At 45.5% G+C, this 15795-nt stretch overlaps 1 protein-coding gene and 1 long non-coding RNA gene across 23 annotated transcripts in view; both read right to left on the bottom strand.

Annotated features, from left to right (window-relative positions):
* The window catches only part of LOC141054300 (protein unc-80 homolog), a 305587-nt gene that overhangs the window by 14560 nt on the left and 275232 nt on the right, over positions 1–15795 (bottom strand). For 19 of the 22 annotated variants that reach the window (XM_073551595.1, XM_073551597.1, XM_073551599.1 and 16 more), the window contains one exon: positions 11505–11692. In XM_073551595.1, coding sequence (XP_073407696.1) covers positions 11505–11692 — 188 coding nt within the window. Of the gene's footprint in view, positions 1–11488; positions 11693–15795 lie in introns of those variants that run through there. The other 3 variants (XR_012221396.1, XR_012221397.1, XM_073551605.1) reach the window with 2 other exon arrangements.
* LOC141054199 (uncharacterized) lies at positions 6949–8251 on the bottom strand. Its single transcript, XR_012221378.1, has 3 exons — positions 7308–8251; positions 7162–7236; positions 6949–7026 (listed from the first exon to the last, which is right to left on the bottom strand). It is a non-coding gene; the product is annotated as an uncharacterized lncRNA (long non-coding RNA).

Here is a 15795-nt window from a genome sequence, read left to right as displayed (position 1 = left end):
TATATACCTGTATGTCAATTCCCCTGTATATAGTATATACCTGTATGTCATCTCCCCTGTATATAGTATATACCTGTATGTCAATTCCCCTGTATATAGTATATACCTGTATGTCATCTCCCCTGTATATAGTATATACCTGTATGTCATCTCCCCCTGTATATAGTATATATAGTGCCTTGCGAAAGTATTCGACCCCTGGAACTGTTCAACCTTTTCCCACACATCATGCTTCAAACATAAACATACCAAATGTAAATTTTTGGTGAATAATCAACAACAAGATTTACACAATTGTGAAGTTGAATGAAATTTATTGGTTATTTTAATTTTTTGTGGAAATACAAAAACTGAAAAGTGGGGCGTGCAATATTATTCGGCCCCTTTAACTTAATTCTTTGTTGCGCCACCTTTTGCTGCGATTACAGCTGCAAGTCTCTTGGGGTATGTCTCTATCAGTTTTGTACATCGAGAGACTGAAATTCTTGCCCATTCTTCCTTGGCAAACAACTCGAGCTCAGTGAGGTTGGATGGAGATCGTTTGTGAACAGCAGTTTTCATCTCTTTCCACAGATTCTCGATTGGATTCAGGTCTGGACTTTGACTTGGCCATTCTAACACCTGGATATGTTTATTTGTGAACCATTCCATTGTAGATTTTGCTTTATGTTTGGGATCATTGTCTTGTTGGAAGACAAATCTCCGTCCCAGTCTCAGGTCTTTTGCAGACTCCAACAGATTTTCTTCAAGAATGGTCCTGTATTTAGCTCTATCCATCTTCTCATCAATTTTAACCATCTTCCCTGTCCCTGCTGAAGAAAAGCAGGCCCAAACCATGATGCTGCCACCACCATGTTTGACAGTGGGGATGGTGTGTTCAGGGTGATGAGCTGTGTTGCCTTTACGCCAAACATATCGTTTGGCATTGTTGCCAAAAAGTTCGATTTTGGTTTCATCTGCCCAGAGCACCTTCTTCCACATGTTTGGTGTGTCTCCCAGGTGGCTTGTTGCAAACTATAAATGACACTTTTTATGGATATCTTTGAGAAATAGCTTTCTTCTTGCCACTTTTCCATAAAGGCCAGATTTGTGAAGTACGACTGATTGTTGTCCTATGGACAGACAATCCCACCTCAGATGTAGATCTCTGCAGTTCATCCAGATCATGGGCCTCTTGCCTGCATCTCTGATCAGTCTTCTTCTTGTTTGAGATGAAAGTTTAGAGGGATGGCCGGGTCTTGGTAGATTTTCAGTGGTATGATACTCCTGCCATTTCAATATGATCGCTTTCACAGTGCTCCTTGGGATGTTTAAAGTTTTGTAAATCATTTTGTATCCAAATCCAGCTTTAAACTTCTCCACAACAGTATCACGGACCTGTCTGTTGTGTTCCTTGGTCTTCATGATGCTCTCTGTGCTTCAAAAATGGAACCCTGAGACTATCACAGAGCAGTTGCATTTATACGGAGACTTGATTACACACAGGTGGATTATATTTATCATCATTACTCATTTAGGACAACATTGGATCATTCAGAGATCCACAATGAACTCTGGAGTTTGCTGCACTGAAAGTAAAGGGGCCGAATAATATTGCACGCCTCACTTTTCAGTTTTTGTATTTCCACAAAAATTTAAAATAACCAATAAATTTCCTTCAACTTCACAATTGTGTTCCACTTGTTTTTGATTCTTCACCAAAAATTTACATTTGGTATCCTTATGTTTGAAGCATGATATGTGGTAAAAGGTTGAAAAGTTCCAGGGAGCCGAATACTTTCGCGAGGCACTGTACATACATACACTCAGTTTTATATATATATATATATATATATATAGAGATAGATAGATAGATAGATAGATAGATATCAGATTCTGTTAATTTTGGTGCCATGTACTGACAATGATCTAATGTTCAGCTAAATGTAGCCCTACCATGGGCATTACTATTGGGGTGAAGGGGGTTGGGTTACAGTTGCTCCTTAACCCTGAAGCCTAAAAAGGGGAAGATACAAAAGGTCACTTTGGCCTATAAAGAAGACCAATACTAGTAAAGACCCATTATAATTGGGGCCCTGTTGGTGATTTTGCATTGGAGCTTCAGGTTACACCACTGAGCACCACCTTATAGAGAGTGAGCCCATGGACATCCTTTTTCTGTAGGTTGAGATGCAAGCAGAACAACAGTTTATTTAGTGTTTTCATAATAACGATCACATCTAAATTCAACAGCTTCTATATTTCACTTCACTTCTAGATCAGGTTATCTATAATATAACGGGCTAAGCATCACTCTGTCTGAAGCCTCTATAGACTGCGCAAGCGCAAAGCGCCTGTGCAGTCTGGACCAAGAGTGACGCATCCCCCACAGAGTGACGCAGACCCCCAGGAGATTGCGGTAATGCGTAAGTACTGAATGCATACCGCGATCTCCGCAACACCTTACTGAACCCGGTGTTGCTGTTGCCGGCGGGGTCTTGCGTCTTCAGGTGATGTCTAGAGTGTACGTATTGTAGCGCCGGATTCGGCGCCTGCGCAGTCCGCGCTTACCGCTGCCATGTTCTTGGACACAATGCAGTGTGTCTTTAAGAATATGGCGGCGGAAAGTGAGGACTGCGCAGGCGCTGAGTCCGGCACCACAACACGCCCACTCCAGACGTGAATCGGCGCCTCCGCAGTCCGCGCTTACCGCCGCCATTTTCTTGCACATGCGGCGGAAAGCGAGGACTGCACAGGTGCCAAGTTCGGCACCACAACACGCCCACTCCAGACGTGAATTGGCGCCTGGCAGTCCGCGCTTACTGCCGCCATTTTCTTGAAGACGCATGGCGGTGGAAAGCAAGGACTGCGCAGGCGCCGAGTCCGGCATCACAACACGCCCAGAACAGGACACAGGGAAGAAAGGTGAGTATAAATGTTTGTTTGTTTTTTAATGCGTGCAGTTTACTAGGGGTGAGGGGGACCACACATATCAGGAATGGGGGGTGAGGGGGACCATGCATACCAGGATTGGGTGGTGAGAGGACCATGCATATCAGGATAGGGGGGGTGAGAGGTAGCAGGCATAACAGGATAGGGGGGTGAGGGGACCATGCATGCCAGGATTAGAGGGTGAGGGGGGCCATGCATACCAGGATAGGGGGGTGAGGGGACCATGCATACCAGGATTGGGGGGTGAGAGGACCATGCATACCAGGATAGGGAGGGTGAGGGTACCATGCATACCAGGATTGGGGGGTGAGGAGACCATGCATACCAGGATATGGGGGTGAGAGGACCATGCATACCAGGATAGGGGGGTGAGGGGACCATGCATATCAGGATAGGGGAGTGAGGGGACCATGCAAACCAGCATAGGTGGGTGAGGGCACCATGCATACCAGGATTGGGGGGTGAGGGCACCATGCATACCACGATAGGGATGAGGGGGTACCATGCATACCACATTAGGAATGAGGGGGTGCCATGCATACCAGTATTGGGGGGTGAGGGAACCATGAATACCAGTATATGAATAAGGGGGAACCATGCCTACCAGGATTGGGGGGTGAGGGTACCATACATACCAGGATAGAGATGAGGGGTGCAGCACATACCAGGATGGGAGACCATATACCAATAAAAATGTCCACCACCCGGGCGTAGAATGGGTTCATAGCTAGTTGTTTATTAACATTCTACGGAGTTCTATTAAGATATGCCCTAATGTTGTTGTGTCAACATTTTTTTATTTGCTGGGGCTTCTTTATAACAAGTATGGTTAGATCCAGTAATATTTGGACGGTGACCAAATCTCCATGATTTGGCCTCTGCATGCCACTATTTTTTATTTAAAATTAAACAACTGAGATTCAATTGAAGTGTAGACTTTCGGGTTTAATTAAAGGGGTTGAACAAAAATATCCTGTGAAACGTTTGAGAATTACAACCATTTTTCTACAATGTCTCCTCATTTCAGGTGCTCAAAAGTAATTGGACAAGTTAACTTTCCCATAATAAAATGGTAATTATTATTAATTTATTACTTTGTAGATAATCCTTTGCAGGCAATGACTGCCTGAAGTCTATAAGCCATGGACATCACCAAACGCTGGGATTCCTCCTTTGTGATTCTTTGCCATGTCTTTACTGCAGTTGACTTTCGTTATTGCTTGTTTGTGGACATTTCTGCCTTAGGCTACTTTCACACATCAGGTTTTCGGCGTCAGGCGCGATCCGGCGTCGTGCCGGAACGCCGGATCCGGCAAATGTTTAGTAAAACCGGATGTGACGGATCCGGTTTTCTGCCGGATCCGTCTTTTTCTTGACAGACAAAACCGGATCCGTCTCATCCGGTTCATCCGTTTTTCTATCCGTTTTTCGATGGATTACGCCGGATCCGGTTTTTAAAATTGACCCTTGTGGCCTTCCGAACGGGATTGGCTACTGGAAAACTAGATATAGCATGTTCCTACAGCCCTTCTTTGACAGGTTGTAGAGAAGAAAGTGCAGGTTGGAGAGAAGAGCAAGTTACTGGCGAAGATGGATGTTGTCATTGGAAATATTACCACTAGAAGTTCTGTGACGGTTTCAGGGACAATTTTCCACTATACTTTATGTCACCTCAAGGCAGAGTACACTGGGATGACAGAGTGTGAGAGATTTTTGCCCTAAACTTGTGTACCTTCTGGACCAACAGTATATACCTTTGCCAACCAAAGTTGGCTATCTTGTCATGGTCTTACTATTTTTACCTTTAGGCCACAGGTGTGTACCTGGTTGTGTTTTATGCAAAGTATTTCACCTTTTAACAAAAGTTGTGTACATTGGTAGGAAATCACCAACAATAAACACAACTTTTTAAGTGAAATACTTTGCTTCAAACACAACCAGGAACACAACTGTGGCAAAAAGCTAAAATTTACCCACAGTTATACCTGGTTTTGAATACCTTTTTACCTTTGAAATACCCTGTATTTAACCTTTTTTTAAAACATAGTTCGCCGCAGAAAGAAATGACAGACAACCATTGTGAAACGATAATTTAACTTTTATTTAAATTTTTTTTTTTTTTTGTAGAATGTTTTTAAAGTGCAAAAAAACTTTTTTAGAAAGGTTTTAAACCCAATGGGCATTTTTATTACAAAAAACACACATTACAATTCTGTGTACTGTGGGGTGGAAATACTGCTGGAGGGGCTGCGGGACACTTCGACACTGGGTGTGTGGAGAGAGGACTGGGATCTTGGTGGGGAAGGAACAGTTAGAGGTGAAGGTGTGGAAAAAACTACAGAATGGGTGGACATGTGGGAAGCAGAAGAGGTGGTGGGTGGTGGAGTGGAGGGTTGGGCAGGGACTGTAGGAGCAGATGATGTTGATGGAAAGTTGTATGGGGAAGGAGTTTGGTACGGGGAAGGAGTTTGGTACGGGGCAGGTTGCTGGAAGTGGGGAGATGTCTGGTACTGGGGAGGTTGCTGGTACTGGGGAGGTTGCTGATACTGGGCAGGTTGCTGGTATGTAGTAGGAGGGGGAGGATGAAAAGTGGCTGGAGGGGGTGCAGATGTAATAGGAGGGGGAGGATGGAAAGTGGCTGGAGGGGGTGCAGGTGGAGGAACTACAGTGGTGGGAGGTGGAGGTTGGGAGGTAACCTGCTGTAGAGCACCGTGGCACGAATGCATTACATGCATCTGCTGGGCAGGAGAGAGCGTTTCCATGCGCTCCACAACAGACCTGAAAAAGGTGTGGTTTGGCGAAGATCTTGCTTCTGAATGCATGGTTTGCAGAAGTGTCTTCACCTCCAGAATGCTGGAGTTGATCTGCTGAAAGCCTGCGGAGATTTGCTCTGACAAGACTTTGAGACAGTTCTGGAAAGATGCATTCAGATGCAATAACTCTTGCGCATAACTCTTTTCCTGACCCCTCTGCCGCTGTCGCCCAGTACCCGCAGGTGTACTAGAGGCGGCAGGAGCAGAAGGGTGGGGTAAAGGGAAAGCGATCTCCTCACCAGCAGCTTCATGTAATGTAGGCGGCCACGATGCTCCTGTGCTGGTGGATGGGACAGATGGGTCGAATGTGTGGGAAGGCAGGGAAGGTGCAGATGTACCGGGGCGGTCGAAGTGTCCCTCGGTGCCGGTCCCATCAGGGGTCGCCTCAGAAGGGTCCAATCATGCAGGCTCCCGAGTGCTGCTCACCGTGCTGTGGAATAAAGAGAAAAAAAAACAATTAAAATACTGACATGGTATGGCCCTGGCTGAAAAAAAAAAGTTACATCTAACATTTTTTTCACATGTGGTGTGTAATATTTACCTTCTGGTGAGCATTGTTTCCCGGAGGAACGACAGGGCTTGTGCGTACTTGTACTTGCTCCTGCGTCCTCCAGATCCACTCGGGGCCCGCATCTCTTTATTGAACTCCTTCTTGAAACGATCCCTCACAGACCGCCACCGATTCACAATTCTGTTCCCTGAAACGAGAAAGGAGTGGTTAGTATACAACATCAGTGTTTCACAAACTCCAGTCCTCATGGTCCCCAGGGGTCATGTTTTCAGGATTTCAATAGTAAATAGAAATCCTGAACACATGATCCGTGGGGACCACGAGGACTGGAGTTCGGGAAACACTGGTTTACATCAAGCAACCGTTACTGTATATACTTACGCTCTTTAATCTGGTCCCGAGCTTCGAGGTCCTCCCAGCGGCCCACAAGGAGAGAACAGATTTCCTCCCAGAGTCGTCGGGTAATGATCAGGTCAGCGTGGCGGCGGTCAGCCATATTCCAGAGCGGCTCCCTTTCTCTGACGAGATCGATGAGGCGGTCCACATCAATCCCTCCATCCTCACCGTCAGAGTCGGGAGCACGCTGTGAAGGCTGTTAAAGAAAAAGACAAAAATAACATAATTAGCCTCCACAAAAGAAATGAAATAAAAAGTGCAAAAAAACAAAGCAAAAATATTTATACTTACACGCTGGTGACCGCCGCGTTGCTGTCGCCGACGACCCTGGGAGGCACTGCGAGGACCTCTTGGCCGAGCACCAGATTGGGAAGACTAGAGAAGAAAACAAAAAATGTTATGAGTTTGGATGTAGGCATTTGTTTGCTGTGTGTGGTCTGCAGAACATTGTTTTCTATGTGTTATGTGTAGTGTGATGTTGTGTTTCTGCGTTTGATGCAAAAAACTTACGAATTGTGAGCCCACTCCAAGCGTCTGTCCACCCCTTCCTTCTTCTTCTGGGAGCTCCTCTTCATCTTGTGATTCCTGTTTTGAAATAAAAGGCAATGAATAGACATATATTACAGAGATGATGGATTTTGGAAATAAAAACTTACCGTCAAACGCTGACGATGCGAGGGAGGGCTCCCAGAAGAAGATGTGCTGTCCTGTTGATGGCCAGACTCCATGGCTGTGGGTATTGCTGCTGCCAGTGATGCCATTTCTGCTGCTGCTGCTGCTGCTGCATCTCTTTGGCGGCTGTTGAATAAAGAGAAACAAAGGGCCAATGAATATCTTGATATTCCATGGCCCTAGTTTGGAGGAATGGGGGATTTGATAATTACCGTCTCTCATCTGCTTCTGGACTCCCCTCCCGTTCAGCATGCTGCTCCATTTGGGGTGGTGCTGATGGTGCTACTGCTGCATCTCTTTGGCGGCTGTTGAATAAAGAGAAACAAAGGGCCAATGAATATCTTGATATTCCATGGCCCTAGTTTGGAGGAATGGGGGATTTGATAATTACCGTCTCTCATCTGCTGCTGGCCTCCCCTCCTCAGCATGTTCTATTTGCTGCTCCATTTGGGGTGGTGGTGGTGCTGATGGTGCTGCAGTGGTCTCCTGCCTTCTCCTGCTTCGCTTGGTTGCTTTCTTGGGTGGCATGTTGGGTGTGGCTGTGGGTCCCACTGTCTTGCTTTTATATATGTCTTGTGGGCAGAGCTACTGAGCATGCTCAGACCAAAAAACCGGATCCGGCCGCCGGATCCGGCTTTTGCCGGATCCGGCGCATTGCGGCGCTCATAGGCTTTCATTGTGTGAAAAAGCCGGACGCGCCGGATCCGGCGTGTCCGGCTTTTTCGCCGGAGACAAAAAACGTTACAGTAGACGTTTTTTCCAGACGCCGGATCGCGACACATTGCGACACATTGCCGGATCTGGCGAAAACCGGATGAAACGCATGGCCATCCGGCGCGATCCGGCGCAAATGCAAGTCAATGGAGGTGAAACCGGATCCGGCATTGCATTTCGCCGGATCCGGTTTCTGTCAAAAGCGCCGGATCGTGCCTGACGGCGAAAACCTGATGTGTGAAAGAGGCCTTAAGCATGTGAAATGCATTTTCAACGGGGTTGAGATTTGGTGACTGACTCAGCCATTGCAGAATATTCCAGTTCTTTGTCTTAAAATACTCTTGAGTTGCTTTAACAGTATGTTTTGGGTCACTGTCTAACTTTACTGTGAAGCGCCGTCCAATCAACCTCGCTGCATTTGGTTGAATATGAGCAGAAAGCATTGCCCTGTGCACTTCACAATTCATCCGGCTGCCTCTGTCTTCTGTCACATCATCAATAAACAGTAATGACCCAGTGCCATTGGAAGCCATACATGCCCATACCATCACACTGCCCTCCACCATGTTTTACAGAGGATGTGGTTTGCTTTGGATCATAAGCAATTCCAAGCCTTTTCCATACTTTCTTCTTCCCATCATTCTGGTACAGGATGATCTTAGTTTCATATGTCTAAAGAATGCTTTTCCAGAACTGGGAAGCATCTTTAGATGTTTTTTGGAAGTCTATTTTGAACTTTCTATTTTTAAGGGTATGTTCACACAGAAGTATTTTGGTCAATATTTCACATCAGTATTTGTTAGCCAAAACCAGGAGAGGAACAGTTAGAGAAAAAGTATAATAGGAAAAAGTGCACCATTTCTGCATTTTTCACCCACTCCTGAAATTAAAGCTGAGAGTCTGCACTTTAAAGAGACCATTCCAGCACAGAATGACTGTTGAAATCAAGTATAGGCGCTCGGTGCATCACGGCAAAACCAATCATTTACATACACCTTTACACCTGCTTGGTTTCCCTCTATCTCCACCCTTCTCTGGCCCCCTGAAGCCACAGCTGTCAATCAAAGAAAAGGGGAAGTGGAGATAGATGAAAAACAAGCCAAGGGGAAGGTGGATATAAATGATTGGCGCTATTGTTGGCGCTATTGTGAAGCAACAAGCGGCAGGACTTACTTTGAACAGTCATTCTGTGCTGACAGAGTCCCTTTATGTCTGTATTGATTATATAACTGATACTTGAATATGTTTTGGTAATCTGCTAAATGTCAAAACTTGTGTCACTGTCCAAATATTTCTGAACCTATCTGCACAGTGGGGAAAAAGTATTTAGTCAGCCACCAATTGTGCAAGTTCTCCCATTTAAAAAGATGAAAGAGGCCTGTAATTGACATCATAGGTACACCACAACGATGAGAGTCAAAATGAGAAAACAAATCCAGAAAATCACCTTCTCCGATGTGTCAAGATTTATTTTTCAAATTATGGTGGAAAATAAGTACCGTATTTTTCGGACTATAAGACGCACTGGACCATAAGACACACCCCAATTTTCAGAAGGAAAATAGGGAAAAAACAATAACGTGTCAAATGGGGTTCCGTCTTACAGACGGAATTCAGCTTACCTGGGAAAGGATCCGGCACAGGTGGAGAAGTGGTCACAGGGGTCATTCAGTGGTCCAGGCTGGTGCGGTGGAGGCGGCTGTGCTGGGGCAGGTGGGCTGTGCTGGGGCAGGTTGGTTGTGCTGGGGAAGCTGGGCTGTGCTGGGGCAGCTGTGCTGGGCTGGGGCAGGTGGGCTGTGCTGGGGCAGGTGGGCTGGGCTGTGGCAGCTGTGCTGGACTGGGGCAGCTGGGCTGTGCTGGGGCAGCTGGGCTGAGGCAGCTGTGCTGGGCTGGGGCAGGTGGGCTGTGCTGGGGCAGGTGAGCTGTGCTGGGGCAGGTAGGCTTTGCTGGGGCAGATGGGCTGTGCTGGGGCAGCTGGGCTGGGGCAGGTGGGTTGTGCTGGGCTGGGGCAGCTGTGCTGGGGCAGGTGGGCTGGGCTGGGGCAGCTGGGCTGGGGCATGTGGGCTCTGAGGGGTGAGGGTGGCGGCGGGCTGTGCTCCGGTGCAGAGGCGGCGGCTCTGCCGGCATTTCCTCGAAGTCCGGAGGCCCCCGCACATCTGTTGCTGGCTGCCGACATGTTGCGGAGGCCTCCGGGAACATGGACACAGGGAAGATGGCCGCCGGTCCGGGGACGACGCATGCGCAGGTTCAGATCTCGTCCCGAGATCTCGGGAGATGAGATTCAAATCCATGCAAGACCTCACCCCGTGGGGTCAAAATGATCACAAAAATGGTGAGCAAAAATCCCAGAACCACACTGGGGGACCTAGTGAATGACCTGCATAGAGCTAGGACCACCGTAACAAAGGCTACCATCAGTAACACACTACGCTGCCAGGGACTCAGATCCTGCAGTGCCACACATATCCCCCTGCATAAGCCAGTACATGTCCAGCCCCGTCTGAAGCTTGCTAGAGAACATTTGGATTATCCAGAAGAGTATTGGGAGAATGTCATATGGTCTGATGAAACCAAAGTAGAACTGTTTGGTAGAAACAAAACTTGTCGTGTTTGGAGGAAACAGAATGCTGAGTTGCATCCAAAGAACACCATACCTACTGTGAAGCATGGGGGTGGCAACATCATGCTTTGGGGCTGTTTCTCTGCAAAGGGACCAGGACGACTGATTCGTATACATGAAAGAATGAATGGGGCCATGTATCATGAGATTTTGAGTGCAAACCTCCTTCCATCAGCAAGGGCATTGAAGATGAAACATGGATGGGTCTTTCATCATGATAATGATCCTAAGCACACCAGGGCAATGAAGGAATGGCTTCGTAAGAAGTATATGAAGGTCCTGGAGTGGCCTAGCCAGTCTCCAGATCTCATCCCCATAGAAAACCTTTGGAGGGATTTGGAAATCTGTGTTGCCCAGCAACAGGCCCAAAACATCACTGATCTACAGGAGATCTGCATGGAAGAATGGGCCAACATACCACCAACAGTGTGTGCCAACCTTGTGAAGACTTACAGACAGAAAACGTTTGACCTCTGTTATTGCCAACAAAGGATATATAACAAAATATTGATAGGAACTTTTGTTAATGACCAAATACTTATTTTCCACCATAATTTGCAAAATAAATCTTGCCAAATCAGACAAGGTGATTATCTGGATTTGTTTTCTCATTTTGACTCTCATAGTTGTGGTCTACCTATGATGTCAATTAAAGGCCTCTATCATCTTTTTAAGTGGGAGAACTTGCACAATTGGTGGCTGACTAAATACGTTTTCCCCCCACTGTATATATATAAATTGCCCCTGCGTCCAATTTTCCAGTTACAAATCCTGGCAAGCCGTTCTTAACACACGGACAATTGGAAAGAGGTGAGATACACATGCTCTAACCTGCTCGTGGTGTTACCTGGCTGTCAGTCTGGCCGTGGAGATCAGCCACAATGATCGATGGGGAGGATCTGAGAACAGGGCTCTCTTGTTTAACAGATGGAGCAGGGCTACAACCTGAACGTGGTGGCAAGGGAGGAACCTCAGTATGCGATGTAGAAGGCTGAGGCTGCTTTTCAGTAAAAGTTACAGATCTTTTCTGATCCACTGCAGGGAGAAAAGAGTAGAAGGAAGCTAAGATGAGCTGTGTAATTATAACTGTACAATTATGCAGGTTGACTTTGATGTAGACATAGAATGCAGGTTAGCCTCAAAGACACTATATCAGTGGCGGACATAGATAGATGAGAGCACTTGTGCAACAACAGTAAATGGGCCCCTCTTTGTGTCTGTGAAAAAAGCTGCTTGCTGATTTCAAGCTGGAAGTGGGACCCCATACCTCTTGATCCCCTGTGCGGCTGCATCAATCATATGTCTACCCCTGCACTATATAAATTATGTCCAACAGTATTTGAACCCATGAGATAATTTAGATTGTAGATTACAATTCTAAAGCCTATCTCACAAATACCACTGTCGCAAAATATGCCAGATTTATGGTAATAGCAGACACACATTATAACTCCTTCACTCCCCTTTTGTGTATGCATTCCTTTTTTTTCCTCCCCTCTTCTTTCAATAACCACAGCTTTTTTATTTTTCTTAAAACATGGCCTTATGAGGACTTATTTTATGTGTGACGAGTTGTAGTTTTGAATGGCACCATTCATTTTACCATACAATGTACTGGAAAATGGGCTAAAAACGTGAAGTGCAGGAAATGCATTGAATTTTTTTTGCAGTGTTCATTGTGCATTAAAACTGACCTGCCAACATGACCTGCCATTTAGTACAATTCCAGTTATGCCAAGCATGTAAACATATACATTTTTGGTTTAAGTGGTCAAAATATTGGCTTGTGTAGACTTTTTTATTTCTTCACCTTTGGAGTTGCATGATGGCTTTTTTTTGCATTTTTAAATGGGGAAAAGGTTGAATTTGTATATTCTTTTAAACGTTTTAATACTTTTAAAAACTTTCCTTTAAAATGTTTTTTTTTAAATAGAATCTGTCAACAGGATTTCACTCATCAAACTATTTATATGCACATGTAAAGCTAGTTTCACACTAGCTCTTCAGGCTTATTTCCATATCAATTCAAATGCTGATTTCTTAGTAACAGGGGAGCGGACTGGCCATGTAAAGGTATTGCAGGACTTGTCTATGAAAGCGTAAGGCTAGTTTCACACTAGCGTTACCGGGGGCAGCGCAGGGCCGCCGCTAAGCTCTGCCCCGGCCACGCCCCCTTCGGTCAGCTCCTCCTCCGATCGCATGACGCTGCATGCGATCAGCGTACCCTATACTTAAAAACCTTGTAGTAGGGTTTGGGAGTGTCAGTCTTGGTTTGCAAAGCTCAGCCGGTGTAAAGTAACATGGAGCCAAGCGAATCGGATATCGACTGGATTGATTCCCGGCTGCGATCTGGAGGATACCATGCAATGTTTACTTTGTGAGTTCTGGACATTAAAGCGTGTTTGGTTTGGGTCACTGCTTGTCTGTCACACTGCACCAACCCCGCTGTACTACAGCATATACACTTTTTATTATCAATCCTGGTCATGTGACCCCAAGGCATTCACCCCTACCCATATCCTCTACATGCCTTGGGGTCACATGACTATACTGGCACCTTTATAGGCCAGAAAGGTAAGGCTATGTCCCCATGATAAAGAATAGCAACATTTTGGACAAAGTGTATTTTCGCTGCATCTAAAACACTGCGCTCTATCTAATTGCTGCACTTGTTTGTCAGTACATGCGGATTTACCACCTGTAATGACATTCAATTGGTCAAAATCCAGTGTCTCCGCTACAGAAATTGACATGGTGCGGCTTGTAAATCCTCACCATGGGTGAGCTTAGCAGCAGTAAATAGAAGCACAGTGGGCATGGAATTTCTATAAATCCCATCCACCGTGCTTGTAATGTAAAACGCAGGGTTTTGGAGTCATATTTATGGATACTCTATATTTATTTTCAGGTCTATTAATTTCATGTGATGAAAAGTATGCATGCACTCATAATATTTTTTGCACCACCATCGGCAGCACTTATTGCTGGAAGGGAGCATTCCTATTGCTTCACATCTGGTAATAGAGAGATGGAGTATAACTCTAAAAAGCTATTCTTGGCTTCCTGCCTATTGCCTTCTCTATGACTCAGTTGGCACGATGACATCATCACGAAAGTTATGTCGTCGTTTACCATGTACATGCTGGCCACAGTAAAGCAGGAGTCACACATAGTGACTCACCAGCGATCCCGACAATGATATCAACGTGTCAGGATCGCTGGTGAGTCGCTATGTGATCGCTGGTGAGCTGTCACACAGACAGCTTCACCAGCGATCAGCACAGCGACGTCAAGCGCGCGGCGTCGCTGTGTTCGTTAGTTACCAGCGAGCTGATGCAGGGAGCTGGTAACTAACATACACATTGGGTATCCAAGGTATGTGCATCCCTTAGATACCCAATGTGTACGTTAGTTACCAGCTCCCTGCATCAGCGCGCTGGTAACTAATGTACACATCGGGTATCTAAGGGATGCACGTCCCTTGGATACCCGATGTGTACATTAGTTACCAGCAGATCGCTGGTCTCCCGCCTGTCATACGCAGCAATGCATGCTGGCCAGTGGGAGACCAGCGACAAAAGAAATGTCCAGCGGTTGGTTTCCTACAGCGATCAGCGATACCGGCAGGGGGGGCGGTCGCTGATCGCTATCACACACAGCGATCTCGCTGGTGAGATCGCTGTTGTGTCACAAAACTTGTGACTCAGCAGCGAACTCGCTAGCAAGATCGCTATGTGTGACGGGGCCCTTACTTATTCTTTTTTTCTTTAAAGTTAGTGAATTGGGGGTGGTGGGTGGCAGAAAAGACCTTACATTATAATGAATTGTGTTGTGCGGAGTGGGAATAGAGGACACTACATCATAATGAATTGAAGGTGGGTGTGGGAAATAGGATATTGCATAATGAATTGGAATGAATTGGAGGTGGTGGATAAAACATTATATTATAATGAATTGGGGGTGGTTGTTGGGAAAGAGGACATTGCATAATGAATTGGGGGTGGGAGATGGGAGAGAAGACATTGCATTATAATTAGTTATGAGCGAACATGCTCAGATAAGGTCTTATCCAAGCATGCTCATGTGTTAATAGAGTATCTTCGGCGTGCAGGCAATCCCTACATGTGTTGCGGCTATCGAATAGCTGCGAGACATGCAGCTATGGCGACTCAAACATAGTATTCGAGCACGCAGAAGATACTCTATTAACACATGAGCATTTAATTATTGTAATTATAATGAGTTGGGAGGAGGACATGTACCAAAATTATAATAAATTAGGGGGGAATATGTAATTATAATAAATTGGGGGAGGATGTGTCATTATAATGAATTGGGGAGGATGTGTCATTACAATAAATTGGGTGAGTGGCAGGAGCATAGTTGGGTTGAGGACACAGAAGAGTGACTGGTAATGAATTGGGAGAAAGAGTACAGGGGCTAAATAATTTATATTTTTATTGGGTGGGGTAAAAAGTGGCTATTTACAGTTTACAGGGGAAACAATGCTGGCTCATTAATTTATACTTGGGATGGTGGGTTGAACAATGGCTAACTAAATGTTAATGGCTGTTTCATGTTTATATTCAGCAGCATAGTATGGGGGATTCATTTTTCACGAAACAAATGTGTGAATATATATATATATATACTAGCTGAAGAGCCTGACGTTGCCTGGGCATAGTAACCAACTAGTTAGTTATAACAAATTATAATGATTATATTGCACATAAAAAAACATGCATCTATTCCTATCCTGTGTGATACTGACTGCTGAGCCGTGTATCTAATCCTATCCTGTGTGATACTGACTGCTGAGCCGTGTATCTAATCCTATCCTGTGTGACACTGTCTGCTGAGCCGTGTATCTAATACTATTCTGTGTGATACTGTGTGCTGAGCTGCATATCTAATCCTATCCTGTGTGATACCGACTGCTGAGCTGTGTATCTAATCCTATCCTGTGTGATACTGCCTGCTGAGCCTTGTATCTAATCCTATCCTGTGTGATACTGGGCTCCCCCTGCAGTCTGTGTCAGAGGGTGGTCTGTGTGGGCACGGTAATAAATTGTGTTATTTCCAGCTTTACAGAAGGACGATAACACCATAGAAATGATAAGAATAATAGGCCTCAGTTA

This window comes from Dendrobates tinctorius, unplaced genomic scaffold (assembly GCF_039654945.1).
Source record: "Dendrobates tinctorius isolate UK_male_01 unplaced genomic scaffold, ASM3965494v1 ptg000177l, whole genome shotgun sequence".
Classification (NCBI taxonomy): domain Eukaryota; kingdom Metazoa; phylum Chordata; class Amphibia; order Anura; family Dendrobatidae; genus Dendrobates; species Dendrobates tinctorius.
This window is presented reverse-complemented; position numbering and strand designations above follow the sequence as displayed.